This window comes from Kogia breviceps, chromosome 13 (genome assembly GCF_026419965.1).
Source record: "Kogia breviceps isolate mKogBre1 chromosome 13, mKogBre1 haplotype 1, whole genome shotgun sequence".
Lineage (NCBI taxonomy): Eukaryota > Metazoa > Chordata > Mammalia > Artiodactyla > Physeteridae > Kogia > Kogia breviceps.
Window position 1 is genome coordinate 3,768,597 of NC_081322.1, and position 25,562 is coordinate 3,794,158.

General features: G+C 41.5%; 2 protein-coding genes across 4 annotated transcripts in view; one reads left to right on the forward strand and one right to left on the reverse strand.

Moving 5' to 3' along the window:
- TTK (TTK protein kinase) overlaps positions 1-19,187 on the reverse strand; it is an 87,410-nt gene extending 68,223 nt beyond the window's left edge. Inside the window, exon 1 of one of the 3 annotated variants that reach the window (XM_067011263.1) lies at positions 18,927-19,187. The gene's annotated coding sequence lies outside the window, so the exon portion shown is untranslated. The remainder of the gene's footprint in view (positions 1-18,926) is intronic. The other 2 variants (XM_067011267.1, XM_067011266.1) reach the window with 2 other exon arrangements.
- A 76-nt stretch (positions 19,188-19,263) lies between these two features.
- The window catches only part of ELOVL4 (ELOVL fatty acid elongase 4), a 32,320-nt gene continuing 26,021 nt past the window's right edge, over positions 19,264-25,562 (forward strand). The window contains exon 1 of the mRNA XM_059083881.2: positions 19,264-19,720. Within this exon, the coding sequence (XP_058939864.1) occupies positions 19,621-19,720 (100 nt within the window). The 5' untranslated portion in view covers positions 19,264-19,620. The remainder of the gene's footprint in view (positions 19,721-25,562) is intronic.

Consider the following 25,562-nt stretch of genomic DNA (forward strand, 5'->3'; position numbering starts at 1 on the left):
CTTAAAATCTATGATCTGTTGCAGACAACGTGCCAAAGGAAAATTCTATCAGTAAAATAAGCAACCTACTAGTTAGGATCTAATAAAATGTGCTCAAACTATGTTGTTTTCCTTTGGTCTTATTCTTACTTATTCTAGATCAAAAAAGAATAAATGAATGCAAACCACCACAGATTTACCAAGAAACCAGTTATTTCACAGTTTTGAGGATTTTGTGCCCAACACTAATTCATATATCATCCTTTATTTGGACATCTTTTGTATTATTTTGGACCAAAATCTTACTAGTAATATAAGAAACGTTGCTGAGGGCTTCCCTGGTGGCACAATGGTTAGGAATCTGCCTGGCAATGCAGGGGACACGGGTTCGAGCCCTGGTCTGGGAAGATCTCACATGCTGCGGAGCAACTAAGCCCGTGCGCCGCAACTACTAAGCCCGTGCGCCTAGAGCCCAAGCTCCACAACAAGAGAAGCCACCGCAGTAAGAAGCCCGTGCACCACAATGAAGAGTAGCCCCCACTTGCCACAATTAGAGAAAGCCTGTGCGCAGCAACAAAGACCCGATGCAGACAAAAATAAATAAATAAAAATTTTTAAAAATGTTGCTGAATCTAATTCATCTTTGACAATTAAAATTTGTGAGTTTGCAGACCAGCTCTACCAGATAGACCTTATTACGTACAGACTTGATTGAGTTTCTTGGTAAAGTGATCTTCTCAGTAGGGCATGAGATCATAATATTTCTTTCACTTTCTAGCTTGACTTTAAAACTTGGGTTACTTTTTTTTTTTTTTTTTTAGTGGTACGCGGGCCTCTCACTGTTGTGGCCTCTCCCATTGCGGAGCACAGGCTCCAGACGCACAAGCTCCAGACGCACAGGCTCACGGGCCCAGCCGCTCCGCGGCATGTGGGATCTTCCCGGACCGGGGCACGAACCCGTGTCTCCTGCATCGGCAGGCAGATTCTCAACCACTGCGCCACCAGGGAAGCCCTTGGGTTACTTTTATGACCGTTTAGGCCCTAGTTACTGCCAAACCCCTGCAATTTAATTCTATATATATATGCTCTGGCTAGGACAACAGTGTCCAATGTACAAAGACATTTTTCTTTAAAGAATGCCGGCTAGCCCCAGATATGAAATTGGCTAATGTCAATTCTTTAAAAGAAAAATAAAAATTATAGAAGGCTGAAATGTGATGGGGAAATCACTCTTGATTTGATTCTCACAAAATGATGGGGGTAGTGCCTGATAAACATAGTAGAAACTCATTGAATGTTTGTTGAATGAATACATGAATTAGTTAACATGTATTCATGACGTATATCTTAGCTATTACCTTTTCTAGGAAGCCACTGACATCCCCAGTCTAGGTGAGGAGATACTACTGTTTCCATTGAGCCCCGTCATACTTCTGCGTGTAACTTGTCATCTATGGTATGGTTGAGATTAGTATCATTATTAGTGCTATATTTTTTGGGTGCCAGAGGCTGAGGCACTGAGATTAACTCAGATTACAAGGTCACATAGTTAGTAAGGGAAGAGTCATTTGTCATCACTTATTACCCTTTATTATACTCATCTTCTTACTTGTCTCTCTGCTGCACTGCTGATTCCTTGAGGACTGAACCTGAGTCAGAGTCAGCTTCCATAACAACAAGAACAGTGGCAAACAACATTCACTGAGTAGTCATACTACTTTCCATGGTTGACCTCATTTAAATTGCACAACATGCTTATTGCTTAGGTACTATTCAACCTCTTTTACCATAAGATACATTTGGTAGTTATTTCTTTAAGATATACCATGTGATTGAAATTATTGCAAAAGGCTATAATTATTTTTCACATTTTATTTATTCATGATTTTAAAGATAATCTTTATTCTTTAGAACAATTTGAATTTACATGAAAATTGCAAAGTACAGGGTTCCCATATATTCCACACACTTTCCCTTATTATGCATATCTTACATTCCTATGGCACATTTGCCACGATTATTAAACCAGTATTGAGCCAGTAGTTTATTCAGACTTCCTTAGTTTTTACCTAGTGTTTTTTTCCCATTGCAGGATCCCATCCAGGATGCTACGTTACTTTTAGTTTTCCTGTGTCCTTAGGCTCCTCTTGGTTATGACAGTTTATCAGACTTTCCTTGCTTTTGATGAGCTTAGTTTTGCGGAGAACTACTTAGATATTTTGTAGAATATTCCTCAATTGGAAACCATCTAATGTTTTTCACATGATTAGGCTGGGCTTATGGGTTTGGGGGAGAAAGACCACGGAGGTAAAAATGCCATCTTTATCACATCAGAGCAAGGGTACCTATTATCAATATTTCTTATCACCATGGCTGTTGACCTTGATCACCTGGCTGAGGTAGTGTCTGTCAGATTTATCCACCCTAAAGTTACTGTTTTTCTTCCCATTCCACATTGTACTCTTTGGAAAGAAGTCACTACATGCAGCCCTTACTTAAGGAGCAGGCTGTAATGCCCCACCCCCTCGAGCGTGGACTAGCTACCTAAATTATTCAGAAGTCTTCTGCAAGAGATACTTATCTCTTCTTCCCCATGTATTCATGCATTCAATCACTTCTATCCATATGGACTCATGGATATTAGTTTACACTTCGGGTTACAGTTCAATACTACTTTATTTTTATTTATTTATTTATTTGCGGTACGCGGGCCTCTCACCGTTGTGGCCTCTCCCATTGCGGAGCACAGGCTCCGGATGCACAGGCTCAGCGGCCATGGCTCACGGGTCCAGCCGCTCCGCGGCACGTGGGATCTTCCCGGACCGGGGCACGAACCCGTGTCCCCTGCATCTGCAGGTGGACTCCCAACCACTGCACCACCAGGAAAGCCCTGCTTTATTTTTTTGCTCAAAGTGTTCCAGCTCTAGGCACTGGGAGCTTTTCCGGTTGTTTCCTGTGTCCCTTCTCCATAACCTACACCAATTTGCAGGTTTTTTCTTTGAGCACTTCGTTACTTCTCCCAGTACTAAAAGATGTTCTGGGATCCTCTTATACTTTCCTGCCCCAGTCCTAGAATCAGTCATTTTCCCAAGGATCCCTTGCTTACTTTGATTGGAGAATAGTGGTAGAAACCAAAATCTGGGTACTAAGTGTGCTTGTTGCCAGTAGGGTGTCTATGCTTCTAAACCCTCTCAGCTGACAGAGCAAAGACATATGCGTGCATATACTAACCCGTGAATATACACATATCTATATCTATACGGCACCATCTGTATCTAAATTAACCTAAACATGACATTATACTTGTGTCTCCAACTCTGATCTATTGCCACATGGATTACTCTAGCCTCCTTTCGTCGCTTACCTATAAACTTCCACTTCAACAGTGAGAAACCTGGCTCATACCATGTGCCATCCGTCCAGTTACTTAATTGTTCAGTTCCAGCAGACTCATAGAGCAATATCAGAATTGTTGACTTGTACGCCTGTGGGAAACAACCTTATAAACTAGAGTACATTGCCCATGTGCGGTCCCTTTTGCCTTTAGTCTTACAGACTCCACTCATTTCCAAATCTACTAGGTCAGCAAATTTCAACCTGACCTTCTTAAATACATTTTATAATACAATTGGATTCTTTGGTCACAGTCTGCATTCCATCCTGGTATTCCCTAACCTCCTAAATGAATAAAAAAAATTTCATATGTTAAGGTTCACTCTTTGCAGAAAAGGTCTATGGATTGTGAAAAATGCTTTAGTGTTGTTTATCTACTATTACGCTGTCATACAGAAGAGTTACATCACCCTACAAAGTTTCCTGTACTAGACATATTCAACCTCTTCCCATCTCCCTGAGCCCCTGGAAACCACAGATCTTTTTACTGTCTCTATAGTTTTGCCTTTTCAGAAATGTCAAATCATTGGAATCATATAGTATGTAGCCCTTTCACACTAGTTTCCTTCACTTAGCAATATACATTTCAGTTTCATCCCTGTCTTTCATGGCTTTCTAGCTTATTTCTTTGTATTGCTGAATAATATTCCATTGTATGGATGCACCACAATTTCTGTATCCATTCATCTATTGCAGAGCAGATTGGTTGCTTTCAGTTTTTGGTGATTATGAAGAAGCTGCTATACATATCCATGTGCAGCTTTTTGTGTAGACATAAGTTTTCATACTTGTTGAGCAACTATCCATGAGTACAATTTCTGGGTTGTATGGTAAGGTTATGTTTAGCATTGCAAGAAACTGCCAAACCGCTTTCCAAAGTGGCTGTACCATTTCGCATTTCTGCTATCAGTAAATCAGAGTTCCTGCTGATCTGTAACTTTACCAGCAATTGGTATTGTCAAGGTTTTTTAAATTTGTTTTTATTTTTAATTTAGCCATTCTAATAGGCATGTAGTGATATCTTGTTTTAATTTGCTGTTCTCTAATGATACATGACATTGAACCTCTCACATGTTTATTTTTATTTTAGTTTCTTAACTTTTTATTTTATATCGGAGTATAGTTGATCAACAGTGTCGTGACAATTTCAGGTGTACAGCAAAGTGATTCACTTATACATATACACGTATCTATTCTTTTTCATATCATTTTCCCATTTAGGTTGTTACATAATATTGATCAGAGTTCCCCGTTCTATACAGTAGGTTCTGGTCAGTTATCCGGTTATCCATTTTACATATAGCAATGTGTAGATGTCCATCCCAAACTCCCTAACTACCCCCTTCCCTCACCCTTCCCCCACCCCTGTGTAACTATAAGTTCATTCTCTAAGTCTGTGAGTCTGTTTCTGTTTATTTGCCATCTGTATATTTTCTTTGGTGAGGTGTCCAGATCTATTGTTTATTTTTAAACTGAGTTTTTAAAAAATTATTGCTGAATACTAAGACTTCTTTGTATATTCTGGATACAAGTCTTTATCAGAAAAATGTTTTGCAAATATTTTCTCTAAGTCTGTGGCTTGTTTATTCATTTTCTAAACAGTCTCTAACAGAGCAGAAGTTTTTAATTTTAATGACTCATCAATTCTTTCCTCATGAATCGTGACTTTGGTGTTGCATCTAAGAACTCATCGCCAAAACCAAGATCACCTAGATTTTATCCTATGTTTTCATCTAGAAGTTTGATTATTTTGCATTTTACATTTAGGCCTGTGATCCAATTTGAGTTAACCATGGTGAAAGATACATGGTCTCTGTCTAGGTTGCTGTTTTGTTTTGTATATGGACATACAATTTTTTCCAGAACAATTTGTTGAAAAGACTACCCCTTTTCCATTGAATTGCCTGTGTGCCTTTGTCAAAGATCAGTTCACTATATATGTGTGGGTCTATTTCTGGGTTCTACAATTTTTCTATTTTACTGTGTGTTCATCCTTTCCACAATATCACACTGTCCTGATTACTGTAGCTTTGCACCAAGTCCTGAAATCAAGCAGTGAAAGTTCTCCAATTTAGTTCTTTTTCAGTATTGTGTTAGCTATTCTAGGTCTTTTTTAAAAATTGAAGAATAATTGGCCTGCAGTTATGCTGCACAACATAGTGATTCAATATATCTATACATTACAAAACGATCACCAGGATGTCTAGTTACCATCTGTCACCATACGAAGCTGTTACAATATTAATGACTGTATTCTCTATGCTGTACATTTCATCCTGTGACTCTTTTTTTTTTGTAACCAGGAATTTATTTCCCTCACTTGTTTCACTCACCCCCACCATGCCTCTCCCCTCTGGCAAACACCTGCTTGTTCTCCGTATGTATGACTTTATTTCTGTTTTATTATGTTTATTTGTTTTCTTCTTTAGATTTCACATATAAGTGAAATCATATGGAATTTGTCTTTCTCCATCTGACTTATTTCACTTAGCATAATACACTCTAGGTCCATCCATGTTTTCACAAATGTCGAGTTCATTTTTTTTCATGGCTGAGTAGTATTCCATTGTGTATATATATATATATATATATATATATATATATATATATATATATATATATATATACACACACACACACACACACACACACACACACCACATCTTCTTCATCCATTCATCTATTGATGGTATTTAGGCTGCTTCAATATCTTGGCTATTGTAAATAATGCTGCAATAAAACTAGTGTTCTTATTTTCTTTGGAAAAATACCCACAAGTGGGACTGCTGGGTCACGTAGCAGTTCTGCTTTGAATTTTTTGAGGAACCTCCATTCTGTTTTCCACAGTGGTCGCACCAATTTACATTGCCACCAACAGCGCACAAATGTTCCCTTTTTTCCACATCCTCACCAACACTTGTTATTTCTTGTCTTCTTTATAATAGCCATTCTCACAGGTGTGAGGTGATATCTCATTGTGGTTTCCATTTGCATTTCCCTGATGATAGTGATGTTGAGCATCTTTTCAAGTGTGTCTGTTGGCCATTTGTATGTCTTCTTTGGAAAAAATGTCTATTCAGGTCCTCTGCTCATTTCTTAATCAGGTTGGTTTTTTGTTTTTTGTTTTTTGTTTTGATACTGAGATCTTTGTATATTTTGGTTATTAACTCCTTAACAGATATATCATTTGCCATGATCTGATGGTCAATTTTTGAAGAGTACTTAGGGCTTCCCTGGTGGCGCAGTGGTTGCGTGTCCGCCTGCCGATGCAGGGGACATGGGTTCGTGCCCCGGTCCGGGAGGATCCCACATGCCGTGGAGCGGCTGGGCCCGTGAGCCATGGCCGCTGAGCCTGCGCGTCCGGAGCCTGTGCTCCGCAACAGGAGAGGCCACAGCGGTGAGAGGCCCGCGTACCGCAAAAAAAAAAAAAAAAGGATATGTAAAAGAGTACTTAAACTGCTGTGTGTGGAGGAAAGAAATGGGTGCAGAGAGACCAGTTAAAGGGTGGTTGAGGTGATTACAGTGAGGAGGTGATGGAGGCTTAGGTTAAAGTGTATGCAGTGGAGCTGAGAGAAGTGGAAGGCGTCAAGATATGTTTTTTTAAAGTTATTTATTTATTTATTTTTGGCTACATTGGGTCTTCATTGCTGCATGCGGGCTTTCTCTGGTTGCGGCGAGCGGGGGCTACTCTTCGTTGTGGTGGGCGGGCCTCTCATTGTGGTCTCTTCTCGTTTCGGACCACGGGCTCTAGGCACGTGGACTTCAGTAGTTGTGGCTCGTGGGCTCAGTGGTTGTGGTTCACGGGCTCTAGAGCGCAGGCTCGGTAGTTGTGGCGCACGACCTTACTTCCTCCCCAGCATGTGGGATCTTCCTGGACCAGGGCTCGAACCCGTGTCTCCTGCCTTGGCAGGCAGATTCTTAACCACTGCGCTACCAGGGAAGCCCCCAAGATATGTTTTGCAGTAGAACTGATAGGAGTTGTTCATGGATTGGATGCGGGTGGTAAGGGAGGATAAAGTGTCAGTGATGGCTTGGGGCACAGGTAGTAATGGAAGAATATGAAGGAAGAACAGATGTGGGGGGGACATGTTCTAACATCTCAGGTTCAGATGCCTGAGGCCCGTCACAGACAAAATACCACACAAGCTGTGAGATATACGAGCTTGAAAGAAGGATGTAAGCTGGAGATACACACTTGGGAGTTATAAGCAGATGGCAACCAATGGCTTGAGGATGGATCACATAATTCAAGCAGGAGGTATAATATAAGAAAAAGAGAAGACTAGAAAGCAACCAGAAAGAATTCTGACATTCAAGGGTCAGAAAGAGGAGGAGCTGGCGAAGAAGAATGAGAAAGGGGGACCAGTTATAAATGATGGTATAGAAGCCAAGACTTTGCTTAAGTTATTTCCTTTTAGTTTCATTCGTGGATTCTTCAGGGTCAGGGCTGCTTCTCCAAGATACCAGGAAGGTCATTCATTTTTGTGTAGTTGTTCATCTCGTGTGAGTGTCCCACTCACAGGTGCTGAGCCCCAAACAATGCAGTTCATTACTAGCAACTTTCTTTAAATTCAATCACAGATGGCCATTTCCCTGAAGGCATCCCCAGAATATCAGGATGGCTGGTGAATGATGGCTCTTGGAGTCAGCTAAATGCTGGCCTGGAACCAAGAGTCAGGCTTTCTACTAAGTCCTTGAAATACAGCCAGTTTCTTTCTTTGTCATGTGAATTCGTTTTCCCTCAGGGGTCCCTTTGTCTTCCACGATAACAAGGCGATGAAACTAGAGTCAGTGACCTTCAGTAATCGGTGGCCTTCAGTAATCAGAGGATAAGAGCAGGGTGAAGAGTTGTTCCCCTTAACACTTTCCATTTATTATCAGATTTCTTGGCCAAGGTTGATATCACTGGTGAAGATGGAGATATTATAGGATGTAGTAAATGAAGGAACTGGAAACCCAGAAATACTCAATTGAGTGTGATAGAACTTTTCTGTGTGTAACCAAGCCAGGAAGAACTGGGAGTGATACCATGGCTTGGCACTCATCACTATGCCCTTGAATGCTTGAAGTATGGCTATGTGAAGAGAGATTGGACCAATGGCATTGATCTATAAAACAGAAAGAGTCTAGACTGCGTGTACATACTGGGGACCTCAAAATAATGAATACTCAATGCAAGATATTTGTCGTTGAGATTCTTGGGAATGGACAGCATATGCTCCTAGAAGTGTAGGTCAGAACTGCCAGAGGTTACACAGCTTGAAAAAGACCATTCTGACCCATAATTCTGGCAGAGACGGTGATGAGTGAGGTTAACCTAATGCCAGCGTCCAATATGCCCAGTTAAAGATTATTATCATAAATCCAGTAAAACAAAAATAAACTGGAAAAATACATTTGCAACATATCTAGCAAGTTGTTAATAACTTTATTATGTAAAATCCCTTATGAATCTGTAAGAAAAATAGAGACGATAGAATGTGCGCAGTGAATATAAGCAGGCAATTCTCAAAAGAAAGAAGCTAAAATGCCAATAAACATGATAAACTGTTAAGCAACAATATCGTTATCTGCCTATCTGATCGGTAATGATTATAAAGCATAATTAAATTCAGTAAGAAGAATGGGGTGTAAAGAAATGAGCACACTTTCATAGATTTTGTTGGAATTGTGAATTGATGTATTTCTGGATGATGTAATCAATCATGTACCAAAAATTTTAACTTAAAGCTCCCGACCCACAAATTTCCCTTGCAGAAATTTATGCTAAGAATTTAATTAGACAAATTCACAAAATTGTGTATACTGGGGTACTAATAGTTAAATTGACATAATAGCTTAAATTGGAAACAAGCTAAATTGTAGTGGCTAAATAAGTTATGGAATATCCATATAATGGAATATTAAGTAGTCAGTATTTTTACATTGAAAAGTGCTCCCTATCTATTGTTAAGTTTTTAGAAAGCAGATGATAGCATAACATTAAAATAAATAAACATTTGTGTAAAGAAAAGAGAGCTTATATTGGCATATAAAAATCTGGAAAAATAAATGAGATGAGATTATGGGGGATTTTCACTTCACTGTATTATTTGTTACTTTTTCAATACTCATGAATTATCAGGAGAATCTATATCCACTTAATATAATAAAAGTAATTGTATATGAGGTAACAAAAAAAAATCTTAAAATTTTTTAAATGAAATATGCATTAAGGCAAAGATTGTAATTCCAAATTAGTTAAGAACCTGTATTATGAAATGGGTACTACATATTTTTTACCTTTATGGAGTAAGAGCAAAATGGTGAGTGGAATTAAACAGAAGACTGGAATGAATAGACAGCAATTACTATTACCATTGATTTTCTGCATTTTCTGTAAGTATTATCCACTTGGCAAAATCTACTTCTGTAAGATTTAAGGTCTCTCTATAGCTCTTCTTTATCAGACTACTTCCTTGCACCTATTTTTTTTTAAATAAATAACTATTTATTTATTTTTGGCTGTGTTGGGTCTTTGTTGCTGTGCGCAAGCCTTCTCTACTTGCGGCGAGTGGGGGGTTGCTCTTCGTTGTGGTGCACAGGCTTCTCATGGCAGTGGCTTCTCTTGCTGCTGAGCACAGGCTCTAGGCACGTGGGCTTCAGTAGTTGTAGCACGCGGGCTCAGTAGTTGTGGCTTATGGGCTCTAGGACACAGGCTCAGTAGTTGTGGTGCACAGGTTTAGCTTCTCTGTGGCATGTGGGATCTTCCTGAACTAGGTCTTGAACCTGTGTCCCCTGCATTGGCAGGCAGATTCTTTTTTTTTTTTTTTTTGCGGTACGTGGGTCTCTCACTGTTGTGGCCTCTCCTGGTGCGGAGCACAGGCTCTGGATGCGCAGGCTCAGCGGCCATGGTTCACGGGCCCAGCTGCTCTGCAGCATGTGGGATCTTCCCGGACTGGGGCACGAACCCGTGTCCCCTGCATCAGCAGGCGGATTCTCAACCACTGCGCCACCAGGGAAGCCCGGCAGGCAGATTCTTAACCACTGTGCCACCAGGGAAGCCCTCCCTTTCACTTCTGATTCAACAGATTCCTAGGTTCACCTTGAAAGCACAGGTGGCTGATGATATTGACAACATGGAAAGGTTGAAACACTAGGAAAAAAATGGATAGCCTGATTTATGTTGTTAACTCTGTATGGGCTGTAAGACATTTAAAAATATTTTGCGGTTTAAACTGAAGATGGCAGAATAGAAGGACGTGCGCGCACTCCCTCTTGCGAAAGCACAGGAATCACAACTAACTGCTGAACAATCATCAACAGGAAGATACGGGAACTCACCAAAAAAGATACCCCACATCCAAAGATAAAGGGGAAGCCACAGTGAGATGGTAGGAGGGGCGCAATCACGATAAAATCAAATCCCATAACTGCTGGGTGGGTGACTCACAGACTGGAGAACACTTATTCCACAAAAGTCCACCCACGGGGATGAAGGTTCTGAGCCCCATGTCAGGCTTCTCAACCTGGGGGTCCGGCGATGGGAGGAGGAATTCCCAGAGAATCAGACTCTGAAGGCTAGCAGGATTTGATTGCAGGACTTTGACAGGACTGGGGGAAACAGAGACTCCACTCTTGGAGGGCACACACAAAATAGTGTGTGCATCGGGACCCAGGGGAAGGAGCAGTGGCCCCGTAGAAGACTGAACCAGACCTACCTGCTAGTGTTGCAGGGTCTCCTGCAGAGGCACAGGGTGGCTGTGGCTCACCACGGGGACATGGACACTGACAGCAGAAGTTCTGGGAAGTACTCCTTGGCCTGAGCCCTCCTGGAGTCCACCATTAGCCCCACCAAAGAGCCTGTAGCTTCCAGTGCTGGGTCACCTCAGGCCAAACAACCAACAGAGAGGGAACTCAGCCCCACAGAGCAGCAGACAAGCAGATTAAAGTTTTACTGAGCTCTGCCCACCAGAGCAAAACCCACCTCTACCCACCACCAGTCCCTCCCATCAGGAAACTTGCACAAACCTCTTAGATAGCCTCATCCACCAGAGGACACACAGCAGAAGCAAGAAGAACTACAGTCCTGCAGCCTGTGGAACAAAAACCACATTCACAGAAAGATAGACAAGATGAAAAGGCAGAGGGCTAGGTACCAGATGAAGGAACAAGATAAAACCCCAGAAAAACAATGAAATGAAGTGGAGATAGGCAACCTACCAGATAAAGTATTCAGACTAATGATAGTAAAGCTGATACAGGACCTCAGACAAAGAAGGTTGGCAAATATCGAGAAGACGAAGACGCAACAAATGTTTAACAAAGACCTAGAAGAATTAAAGAACAAACAGAGATGAACAATACAATAACTGAAATGAAAGATACACTAGTAGGAATCAATACCAGAATAACTGAGGCAGAAGAACGGATAAGTGACCTGGAAGACAGAATGGTAGAAATCACTGTCACAGGACAGAATAAAGAAAAAGAATGAAAGAAATGAAGACAGCCTAAGAGACCTCTGGGACAACATTAAATGCACCAACATTCGCACTGTAGGGGTCCCACAAGGAGAAGAGAGAGAGAAAGGACCCGAGAAAATGATTGAAGAGATAAGAGTTGAAAACTTCCCTAACATGGGAAAGGAAATACCCACCCAAGTCCAGGAAGTACAGAGAGTCCAAGGCAGGATAAACCCAAGGATAAAAATGCTAAGAAACATAGTAATTGAATTGATAGAAATTAAAGATAAAGAAAAATTATTAAAAGCAACAAGGGAAAAATGACAAATAACATACAAGGGAACTCCCATAAGGTTAACAGCTGATTTCTCAGCGGAAACTCTACAAGCCAGAAGGAAGTGGCAGGATATATTTAAAGTGATGAAAGGGAAGAACCTACAACCAAGATTACTCTACCCGGCAAGGGTCTCATTCACATTCCATGGAGAAATCAAAAGCTTTACAGATAAGCAAAAGCTAAGAGAATTCAGCACCACCAAACCAGCTCTACAGCAAACGCTAAAGGAACTTCTCTAAGTGGGAAACACAAAGAAGAAAAGGACCTACAAAAACAAACCCAAAACAATTAAGAAAACAGTAATAGGAACATATGTATTGATAATTACCTTAAATGTGAATGGATTAAATGCTCCAACCAAAAGACACAAGCTTGCTGAATGAGTACAAAAATAAGACCTGTATATATGGACCCACTTCAGACCTAGGGACACATACAGACTGAAAGTGAGGGGATGGAAAAAGATATTGCATGCAAATGGAAATCAAAAGAAAGCTGGAGTAGCAATATTCATATCAGATAAATAGACTTTAAAGTAAAGAATGTTACAAAAGACAAGGAAGGACACTACATAATGATCAAGGGATCAATCCAAGAAGAAGGTATAACAATTATAAATATATATGCACCCAACATAGGAGCATCTCAATACATAAGGCAAATGGTAACAGCTCTAAAAGAGGAAATCGACAGTAACACGATAATACTGGGGGATTTTAACACCTCACTTACACCAGTGGACAGATCATCCAGACAGAAAATTAATAAGGAAACACAAGCTTTAAATGACACAATAGACCAGATAGATTTAATTGATATTTATAAGACATTCCATCTGAAAAGAGCAGATTACACTTTCTTCTCAAGTGCACATGGAACATTCTCCAGGATAGATCACATCTTGGGTCACAAATCAAGCCTCGGTAAATTTTAGAAAACTGAAATCATATCAAGCATCTTTTCCGACCACAATGCCATGAGATTAGAAATCAATTACAGGGAAAAAAAACGTATAAAACACAAAAAGATGGAGGCTAAACAATACATTACTAAATAACCAAGAGATCACTGAAGAAATCAAGAGGAAATAAAAAACTACCTAGAGGGATTTCCCTGGTGGCGCAGTGGTTAAGAATCTGCCTGCCAATGCAGGGGACTGGGGTTCGAGCCCTGGTCCGGGAAGATCCCACATGCCACGGAGCAACTAACCCCATGCACCACAACCACTGAGCCTGCGCTCTAGAGCCCGTGAGCCACAACTACTGAAGCCTGCGTGCCTATAGCCCGTGTTCCACAACAAGAGAAGACACTGCAATAAGAAGCCCGTGCACCACAACGAAGAGTAGCCCCCACTTGCCGCAACTAGAGAAAGCCTGCCCACAGCAATGAAGATCCAATGCAGCCAAAAATAGATAAATAAAACAAATTCATTAAAAAAAATACTATCTAGAGACAAATGACAATGAAAACACAATGATCCAAAACCTATGGGATGCAGCAAAAGCGGTTCTAAGAGGGACGTTTATAGCAATACAATCCTACCTCAAGAAAGAAGAAAAATCTCAAATAAATAATCTAAACTTATGCCTAAAGGAACTAGAGAAAGAAGAACAAACAAAACCCAAAGTTAGTAGAAGGAAAGAAATCATAAAGATCAGAGCAGAAATAAATGAAATAGAAACAAAGAAAACAATAGCAAAGCTGAATAAAACTAAAAGCTGGTTCTTTGAGAAGATAAACAAATTTGATAAACCTTTAGCCAGACTCATCAAGAAAAAGAGGGAGAGGACTCAAATCAATAAAATTAGAAATGAAAAAGGAGAAGTAACAACAGACACTGCAGAAATATAAAGCATCCTAAGAGACTACTAGAAGCAACTCTGTGCCAATAAAATGGACAACCTGGAAGAAATGGACAAATTCTTAGAAAGGTATAACCTTCCAAGACTGAATGAGGAAGAAATAGAAACTATGAGCAGACCAATCACAAGTAATGCAATTGAAACTGTGATTAAATATCTTCCAACAAACCAAAGTCCAGGACCAGATTGTTTCACAGGTGAATTATACCAAACATTTAGAGAAGCGCTAACACCCATCCCTCTCAAACTCTTCCAAAAAATTGCAGAGGGAGGAACACTCCCAAATTCATTCTACGAAGCCACCATCACCCTGATACCAAAACCAGACAAAGATACTACAAAAAAGGAAAATTACCAACCAATATCACTGATGAATATAGATGCAAAAATCCTCAACAAAATACTAGCAAACAGAATCCAACAACACATTAAAAGGATCATACACCATGTCAAGTGGGATTTATCCCAGGGATGCAAGGATTCACCCATATATGCAAATCAATCAAGGTGATTCACCATATTAACAAACTGAAGAATAAAAAACCATATGATGATCTCAATAGATGCAGAAAAGGTTTTTGACAAAATTCAACACCCATTTATGATAAAAACTCTCCAGAAAGTGGGCACAGAGGGAACCTACCTCAACATAATAAAGGCCATATATGACAAACCCACAACAAACATCATTCTCAATGGTGAAAAACTGAAAGCATTTCCTCTAAGATCAGGAACAAGACAAGGATGTCCACTCTCACCACTATTATTCAACATAGTTTTGGAAGTCCTAGCCACGGCAATCAGAGAAAAAAAAGAAATAAAAGGAATACAAATTGGAAAAGAAGAAGTAAAACTGTCACTGTTTACAGATGACAGGCTACTATACATAGAGAATCCTAAAGATGCCACCAGAAAACTATTAGAGCTAATCAATGAATTTGGTAAGGTTGCAGGATACAAAGTTAATGCACAGAAATGTCTTGCATTCCTATACACTGACAACAAAAGATCAAAAAGAGAAATTAAGGAAACCATCCCATTCACCACTGCAACAAAAAGAATAAAATACCTAGGAATAAACCTACCTAAGGAGGTAAAAGACCTGTACTCAGAAAACTATACGACACTGATGAAAGGAATTAAAGATGACACAAACAGATGGAGAGATATACCATGTTCTTGGATTGGAAGAATCAATATTGTGAAAATGACTAAACTACCCAAAGCAATCTACAGACTCAATGCAATCCATATCAAATTACCAATGGCATTTTTTTACAGGACTAGAACAAAAAATCTTAAAATTTGTATGGAGACATAAAAGACCCCAAATAGCCAAAGTAGTCTTGAGGGGAAAAAAAGCAGAGCTGGAGGAATCAGACTCCCTGACTTCAGACTATACTACAAGCTACAGTCATCAAGACAATATGGTATGGGAACAAAACCAGAAATATAGATTAATGGAACAGGATAGAAAGCCCAGAGATAAACCTATGCACCTATGGCCAACTAATCTATGACAAAGGAGGCAAGGATATACAATGGAGAAAAGACAGTCTCTTTAATAAGTGGTGCTGGGAAAACTGGACAGCTACATGTAAAAGAATGAAATTAGAACACTCCCTAACACCATACACAAAACTAACTCACAATGGATTAAAGACCTAAATGTAAGACCAGACACTCTAAAATTCTTAGAGGAAAACATAGGAAGAACATTCTTTGACATAAATCACAGCAAGATCTTCTCTAACCCACTTCCTAGAGTAATGGAAATAAAAACAAAAATAAACAAATGGGACCTAATGAAAAACAGCTTTTGCACAGCAAAGGAAACTATAAACAAGATGAAAAGACAACCCCCAGAATGGAAGAAAATATTTGCAAACAAATCAACGGACAAAGGATTAATCTCCAAAATATATAAACAGCTCATGCAGCTCAATATTAAAAAAACAAACAACCCAATCCAAAAATGGATAGAAGGCCTAAATAGACATCTCTCCAGAGAAGAGATACAGCTGGCCAAGAGGCACAAGAAAAGCTGCTCAACATCATTAATTATTAGAGAAATACAAATCAAAAGTACAATGAGGTGTCACCTCACACCAGTCAGAATGGGCATCACCAGAAAATCTACAAACAACAAATGCTGGAGAGGTTGTGGAGAAAAGGCAATCCTCTTGCACTATTGGTGGGAATGTACATTGATACAGCCACTATGGAGAACAGTATGGAGGTTCCTTAAAAAACTAAAAATAGAATTACCATATGACCCAGCAATCCCACTCCTGGGCAAATACCCAGAGAAAACCATAATTCAAAGACACATGCACCCCAATGTTCATTGCAGCACTATTTACAATAGCCAGGTCATAGAAGCAACCTAAATGACCACTGACAGATGAATGGATAAAGAAGAAGTGGTACATATATACAATGGAATATTACTCAGCCATAAAAAGGAATGAAATTGGGTCATTTTGTAGAGACGTGGACAGACCTAGAAACTCTCACACAAAGTGAAGTAAGTCAGAAAGAGAAAAATATCGTATATTAACTCATATATGTGGCATCTAGAAAAATGGTACAGAAGAACCAGTTTTTAAGGCAGAAATAGAGACACAGATGTAGAGAACAACGTATGGGCACCAATGGGGGAAAGCAGGGAGGGTGGTGGTGGTGGTGGTGGTGGGATGAATTGGGAAATTGGGATTGACATATATACACTAATATGTGCAAAATAGGTAACTAATAAGAACCTGCTGTACAAAAAAAAATAAAATAAATTTTGAAAAAAAGAAATTTAGTTGAAGTTATCAGTGTAAAATAGGGTGTTATAATTTTAAGCTATTTCATGTGAGCCTCATGGTGACCACAAGGAAAAAACCTTTAGAGTCACACACACACAATTTTTTTGCTATTTTATGTAAAATCATTTTATTATAATCATATCCTCTCCTTTAGTTTTTTGTAGGTAACTGTATTGCATTTTTATTCAGTCCTCAACAAGGAACTCTGTTCTCAAAATTTTGCAGATACCATGGATGCTTGTATTTGATTTTGTTCTGTCACAATGCTACCAAGATCTTTGTTAGATGGCTGTCACTCTAGCTGAGTGGACAGCAGGTCTCCTTCCCTTTGCGCAATCACGGTAGGCAGGCTTTGGGTCTGGTCAGCCAGCGGTGTTTGTAAACCACTTGTGAACTGAGGACTGGCCTGTCAGTCTCAGTGCTGGGTGATAGGGCTCCAGCGCAGGAAAGTTCTAGGGCTCTGGGTCTCGGTGTATGTTTGGACAGCTCACAAATGCAAAGAAACATACTACTGTACCAAGTAGGGCGTGAAGGAGTCAGAAGTGCCACTCCTGACATATCTGTCTTCACTTGTCTAGGATTTTCTTGCATGTGACAGGCGCCCCCTAGTGAATAGAGGGACTTAAGTTGGCCTCACTATGAAAGAGAGACTGGAGAAATACTCTTCTGAAATGGTTTTAAGAATTTCACACTGTATTATTAAACGAGATGCTGCGATTTCGTGCGTGTGAATGGGACAGAGGATGGGGATCTGTTCTCCAAAGGAAGCATCCAGGATCTCACAATACAGAAGGAGTCATCAGTTTTCTAGGTGAAGTTCAAACTAATCTCAACCTTGCTAGACCACCAAAGTACATAAGTAGATTGTTGAACATTATTTCTCTCCAAATACAGAGACTTGACTGGGTTTCTTTTTTTTTAATATAGCTAATAGCTTCTAGGATCAGATTGACACACATAAATTGCAGTTGAGAGTTGAGAAACCATAATTTCCATCTAAAACACTTTAATCTGATAAATATATTTGATAAATTACATTTTATTTTGTTAATTTCACAAATAGAGCATTTAATGAAGACTGTGGTTGCTTGAGCGATACAATAAAGCAGTTACTTTTAGTTATCACTTCTTTCCCTAAAGGGTCTGCCACATGTAGTCCTTGATATGTTCTGAAAAAATATGTTATCATTTTGACATCATCATAGATACTTTATTAATTATTATTTATAGCACTGGGTTGGGTCCTCAAAAAGGAACCCCCAATAATTCTTATACTCTAGGATGCTTCCAATATAATATAAAATGAAAGAACATATAACGGGTCAGTTGGAAAAGAAATACATCAAACAACTATGATAAAAGATAGTATTCAGATTTTTTTAACAGTGTCAAAGAGCAGAAACAGTAACTAACACTGCATTCAATGGCCTTTAAATATAGCATCCTAAATCACCAATTGGAGAAAACGTTACACAAAAGCAGGCGACATGCTTAAATACCAAGTAGGTGAAAAGGTTATTGGACTCTTCTCAAAAGGTCTTGTTCAATATCAGAAACTATCAAATTACGAACTGTATGTAGTTTTGCTCTTTTTCAGGGGTAAGATTATCTTGTTACCTCCCATCATTTTCTTATTATCTAAACAATTAAAAAAATACTTTTCCCTCTTTCACCTAGATTGTCTTTTGTCTCCTGAGCAATTATCATTTTAGATTCACCACAACTCCGTCAGGTCTAAGCGGACTTTTCTAATTGTAAGGCCTCTCTCGGCCCTCTCTCTTTTCCTCATGACCTCATTTAATTATTAGAACCTTACTTAACAATTAAATTGCTTTGACGATGCTCTGTATATTAAAAGGGCCTACGGAACACATGCAAGCATTCATTCAAATTATTTGTTAACTTGCTAACGATTAGACCGCAAAGTCCATTCTCCATCACTGCAGCTGTGAAGACAAACATCCCTTTACTAAATTAGAGGAATAACTTGTGTATCTCCCTTGTCATGGTGTCAAGTCTGTGCAGGTGGGGGTGAAGCAAACAGAACCGAAGGGAAATCGAAGTGAATGACAGGTAAGGACCAAAGCACGTCGCCTACCTCAGCCTTCCCCACCAAACGCCCATTCTTCCCCGTCCAGTTTCTTAAGGCGCATCCAGGGTGGATGCGAGGTCACGCGTGGTAAGGCGACATACTCCTCCGCAGGGGCCCGATGGGAGAGGGAGGAGGGGAAGGGGAAAGGGGAGACCCGCAGGGGTAGGTGGCAAGGGGAGGCCGCGGTGCCCCGCTCCGCAGACCACGCGTAGAGCACGAGGACGAGGGACGCGAGGCGGCCAGCGCCTGCGCAGCCCCGGCCCCCGCAGGCCCCTCCCCGCCGCAGTATCCCTGCGCAAAGTCCCGCGCGCGGGCGGGAGGAGGGGCGCGCCGGCCCCTCCTCCCCGCGCGCGGCCACGTGACGCCGACCGAGGAGATTGGAGCGGCGGCGGCGCGCGGCGGCAGATGGGTGCAGCGCCCGGCGCTCACGGCAGTATCTCCTCCTCCTCCTCCACCTCCTCCTCCTCCTCCTCCTCCTCCTCCCGGGAGCTTTGACAGTACCTTCTCCTCCGCCCGGATCGTCGCCGCCGCCACCGCCGCCGCCGCGGCGCCCCGACGAAGGGGAGAAGACGCAGCTGGGCCGCCGCCGTTAGAGGGGTCCCCGGCTGCCGCTCGCTCGGTCCGCCGTCGCCTCTGAGGTCGGTCCTCCCGCGGGGTCTCCGCTTCCTCCTCCCAACGCCGGCGCCCGCTCACCGCCGCGATGGGGCTCCTGGACTCGGAGCCGGGCAGCGTCCTGAACGTGGTGTCCACGGCGCTCAACGACACCGTGGAGTTCTACCGCTGGACCTTGTCCATCACAGGTAAGCTCTCCATCCTCGCCTGGCCCCGCAGGAGACACCAGCCGCCGGCCTCGGAGCGCCCGGCCCGGCAGCGCCCCCGCCCCCTGCGGCTGTTGGGATGCTGCGGATCCGAGGAGGTGCCGGGCGCGGAGACGGCGCTGGGGCACTGGTTAATCTGATCCGAACGTTAAGTCTTCCCCCTCCCCTCGACGCTTGCCCGGGTTTCCTCTGAGCTTCCACCATCTCTCGTCAGGTTCTCGGATGCAGGAGCTGGCATTTCAGATGGAGCCTGGGCTGCTGAGAGCTCGGCGCAGGCCTGCCCCACCCTGTGGTCCCACATCTTCCGAGCTCTGACAGTTCTCTTTTGCACAGGGATCGTTTTTAACATTTAGCAATATTCCGTCGGTGAGATGGCTCGGGAGGGCGGAGGGCCCAGTGGTCGCTGTCCTTTTGCTTCTTTTGGCCTCCTGGTTGCTTTGACACACCTGCTAATATTTTCTTGTCTAGCTCGTCCATCTAGACTATAATTCGGAATGAAAAGGCAAAAGCCGTTGTTCGGCTCCTTGAACCTTGGAGGAGGTTAGTTTCCGAGGCTTTTTCAACAACAGATAGGCTTGAAGTGATTGTCTGTGAAGGCTTTGCGCAGTGCAGTGCGGTCAGGGGGAGGGGGAAGGTTAAAACACCGGGAAAGAAGTAGGGAATCTTTAGGAAAGGGGGTCTCTACAGCAGCACCTAGAGGTGGTCCCAGAAGCCCACACGTATATAATTGTCTTAAACTGGCAAACTTTTCCCTTTGGGTGTTGCAGTTTGACAGAGATCGTTAGTTGGCTGAGCTAGGCAGCTTTTCTAAGGGGAAGAGTTGTGCTAATATGTTATTTTTATATTTTGCCATTTATTTTCTTCAGTTACTTTTGGGTTTAAAGCATTTACAAGTTTTTGAAATAAACAATTAAGCTAACAGGATTTTAGAAATGATCTTATGTTTTGCCATTTCCAGTCCTTTTGCAGTATTGCCCTGCATCCCAGCGGCGGAGGAGGTTAACATTACACGTTAGGACTGCGCCTCCCTTCCCAAGGAATGGAAATATATTCCTGTAGTTTGGTGTTCGTTGTTAGAGTCAATGGTATGAACACAGTACAATACATGGGATATGTGTCGTGGAAAAAAACGTGTGCTGGAATTACTTATGTGTGAGACAAAATGATTCTTTGGCATTGATGTGGCTTTAACTTCTTTAGCAAAGTGTATTCTTTTTCAGAAGATCTCAAGTTTGACACTGAGAAATAAGCTACTTATTTAGCTGTTGCACTTGAAAATGGTTAAAAAGCACTTTTTAATGGAGTCGTTCCTTTTTAAGTCTCTCTTCTATGTAGTGTACGCTGAGGTTATGCTGCTGTACCTACAAAAACTGGGAAAGGTGTATCCTTCCCTTCGTCTCTGTGATTTTGGTTATTTAAACATTGCACCAGGGTTTCCCACTACACAGTTGTACAGAGCTGAACATCAGGCAAGCTCTTTGGCAGGTAATTGCACTTTGCATACTTAAGAGTTCAGGCCTCGTCAAGGTCCTCAAATCTCCATATAGCCAGCCACACCCAGGAGTTCTCATTCCTGTCTGTCCTCCTTTCCTACCTCAGAGCTTTCCCACCTCTGGAATCGCAGAGCAATTGACAGCAAAGGTAGAATATGCCTTTCGGTGCTGGTTAATTCCTTCCTAATCATGCTTGTATAAAAAAAAAAATCACAAATGAAACGGGAAGCTTTGTGAACGTGCCTCATGTGAAAGCTGTCCACGAGCCTGTGAAGGGCAAATAATATAATATTGAGGGCCAAGCCGGAGTAGTGAGAGTAGCCACTAGAACGAAGTGACCTCTCACTAGCAGATCAGAGGGAAGGTATTCACCCATGCTCTGGCTATCCACTTACGAAACCTGAGACTGCTTCCTTGCTTTCTGTAATGAGCTACCTAGTGTAGGTAGATGGTATTTCTTAGCCAACTTAGAGGCTTAGTGGGTTCTACCTTGCTGCTGTGTAAGAGGGCTATTTCAGACTCAGGCAGAATAGGTCTGCCCTGTTTCCTTTCACCCTCTCACCCCCCTTCTTCTGTGCTCCCCTGTCTTTGATTCATTCGCACTACTCTGATTCCAAGAGGATCTCCTTGCTATAGTTTCATGAAAATCTGGGTGAAGGAGTTTCAAAGTAGAAAAGTAGCTTATGAGATGAGGCTGAAGAAGAAGGTGATGAGTCAGAGGGGAAGGTAAAAGTGGGCAGAGAGAAAGATGGTGTTGAGAAATAGCGATGAGTATGGTGAAAGAATGCACATCATTCAGGGAGAGAAAGAAATGAGCAAGGCTCTGTGCCCTGAGTGCTTTCATTCTCACACTGTAGTTGTGTGCTTCTTCGTTTGTTTTATCAGTTCATTAAATACTTCTCTCCACTGAGGTTTCTGCCCAAGTGTAAAGTTTTCTGCCTAACTCTGTCTACTTTGGACTTTCAGAACAGTAATAGTTACACATTTGTTACACATTTGATGAGCCCAAAGATTTTTGCCCTAGGGCAGTTTCTGCAAAAATACCATTTTGTGCTGTTATATCAAATGGTGGTATTTTTAAAAATAAATAAATTTATTTATTTATCTTTTTTTTTTTTTTTTTTTGGCTGCATTGGGTCTTCGTTGCTGCACACAGGCTTCCCCTAGTTGGGGTGAATGGGGGCTGGTGGCTTCTCTTGTTGCGGATCACGGGCTCTAGGCTCGTGGGCTTCAGTAGTTGTGGCACATGGGCTCAGGAGTTGTGGCTCACGGGCTCTAGAGTGCAGGCTGAGTAGTTGTGGCACACAGGCTTAGTTGCTCCGTGGCATGTGGGATCTTCCTGGACCAGGGCTCGAACCTATGTCCCCTGCGCTGGCAGGCGGATTTTTAACCACTGCAGCACCAGGGAAGTCCCCCAAATGGTGGTATTTAATAAAACACATCCAAAGCAATGTATAAAAATTGGGCTTTTCAAAGACACATATCTAGCAAATACAGAATATGTCCCATAGTGTATAAACACAGAAAGTATTACTTTTACTACATCATTAACACTTTATACATTGGAGTCAAAACTTTGAAAGAGCTGTACTTTTCGAAAAACAGCAAAAATAAAATTTCCCTTCTCTATATTATATTTTTAGATATTTTGAACAAGTAAGTGAGTCTTGGTTTATAGTATATAGGAAAGTATAGACTGGTATAGGACATTTTTATACCCGTTGGTGGCATGAGAGTAGGTATTCTGATGTCATTGTGGTTTTTTTTTTCTATTTTTTCACTTTATGAGTACATTAAAATTATTAGGACTGGGATCCTAGGCTCAAAGTGTACATCTAATCAAGAAGAATTGTATGTAAAATTTGAAAACCAATGAGTCTTAATATCCCCAACTTATAAATACCCATTTGTACCCGAAATGTACCTTATATTTTCCATTGCATTTATTATTTTAATAAATACTTATTAGTACCATTTTGTGTAACTGATATTAACATAGAAACATCCTAGAAAGTTAGTAGCCAGCATGCCCACAATAAGGCCAGATGTCTCTTGAGCTACCATATTTCTTTTTGACCACGTTTTCTTTTTTAATTTTAAACTTTTTATTTTATGTTGGAGTATAGTTGATTAACAGCGTTGTGATAGTGTCAGGTGTACAGCAAAGTGATTCAGTTATACATATACGTGTATTTATTCTTTTTCCAATTATTTTCCCATTTAGGTTGTTACATAACACTGAGCCGAGTTCCCTGTGCTATACAGTAGGTCTTTGTTGGTTATCTATTTTAAATATAGCACTGTGTACATTGACCACATGTTTTTAAACAGCCATTGTTCTTGGAGCATATTTGTACATGCATGTGTGTTTGGTGGGGGACTTTGACACTGCTCTCTGTTCACAAATATAGCACCCTATACCTGGCTGAAAAAATGAGTGTCTACTTGGGAGTTGAAGTTAGAGCGTGAAAGGCCAGTCTCGCTGGCCTTACCCTCACTTTGGAGGGGCAGAAGGGAGTATAGGGGATAAGGGGTTCAGGAGGAGGGGGGACTCCTGTGGGGTGATGATGAAATCCAGAAGCTAGGCTTGTATACTCTGTCCTTCTTACCTCATCACCTGCCATGTGCAGGCACAGTTCTGGGCTCTGGGGAGAGAACGGAGACACCCGGTCACTGCCCCATGCAGCTTACGGCCGTTCCACCTTCCTTGGCATCACGGTCTGAAGGCAGTGTGATCGGAGTCAGAGTCAGGCCTAGTTGGGGCCTAGGGAAGGTCAGGAGATTGCTTCTCTACTCTCCTCATCTCCACTTCTACTTGCACCGCAGTCTTGAGTCGTGAGAGGAATGTACAGGCTCTGCCTTTAGAGTGTTTTAGCCGCTTCACCACGTGAAGTTGATGTGGATACTGTTGGGGAGAGTATTTGAAAGGTTGGCTAAGGAAAGGGGTGTCAAAACTAAAAACCCATGGAAACTGGGAATGAGTTTAAGGACCAGTGAGTCAGCCTGGTGTGCTGAAACTGGGGGCCCGTGGGAGGGGATGTTTAACTCAGCTCAGACAGGTAGGGTCTGTCCCACAGATTGCTGGGCCCCAGAGGAGCACGGGTCTTTAGTATCGTCTGTCATAGTTAACGTTGATTTTGTTATTTGTCACAGTTAATGTAGAGTGTTTTATCTACATTATTATCTATAACAGGTTTTTGTTTGGCCTAGCCTGGAAACTCACTCACCATTTTCAATGTTTCTTTGAGAAAAGACATTCTGAGTTCTAGGCAGTTAATTAAAGACAAATATGTGGAATGTGTCCATCTTCTTTTTTTTTTTTTTTTTTGCGGTATGTGGGCCTCTCACTTTTGTGGCCTCTCCCGTCACGCAGCACAGGCTCCGGACACGCAGGCTCAGTGACCATGGCTCACAGGCCCAGCCGCTCCACGGCATGTGGGATCTTCCTGGACCGGGGCACGAACGCTTGTCCCCTGCATTGGCAGGCGGACTCTCAACCACTGTGCCACCAGGGAAGCCCTGTCCATCTTCTAATGTGGGATCTCCCTTAGGCAGCATTTTCAATGAGGTCCTGGTCTTATCCTTCTTTCATAACCTCCCTGAAGCCTCTAGGAGGTCCATGCCATTTTAGGGTTGTTTGTTTGATTCTTGTTACTTTTTCCCTCACCAGTGGTTTTTTGGTGGCAGACTCATGGATTCTAATGTCTGATGCTCTTGTCCATTCCCCAGCAGCACGTAGCAAAGCATCCAATCACAGATGGAATTCCAGGAGGGGAAAACAGTGCAAGTTCTAAAACTGGTGTCAGGACACAGTTTTATACAGTTAGATTCTTTGGCTTAGGGAAACAAGGTTTTAAGAATTAGGTAGATAGTTATATCAGACAGTGCTTTTGTGATCTTAAGTGCCACAAAGAAGTTGGTCATCCTTTTAAAATTCGATGTTTTATTTTTTTTTGGTCCTATGATAATGTCATTAGTGAATGATTTAATATTATTCACATAAGCATTATTTTACATTTATTGAGTCACTTATTATTTTGAATTAGACATATATATTAGCACATACAGAAGAGTTGGTTAACAGAATCTGTCTTTTCTCATGCTACATGGCTCTTTTTTCTTTTTCATTATCGGGACGTTTTTCAGTTAAGGTGCTGTTGTTTTATTTTCCCTTAGAATGAGAATGTATCAGAATATATATTTTTAAAAATCGTATGGGTTTTGACTTCTAGAAAAGAGAAGGGAGGAAGAAATACATGGCCTTTCAAAACCAGTTTCCAGCTCTCCTTTCTAACTTGGTCAGCCGGCACTTGCCTGCTCACAGACGGGCA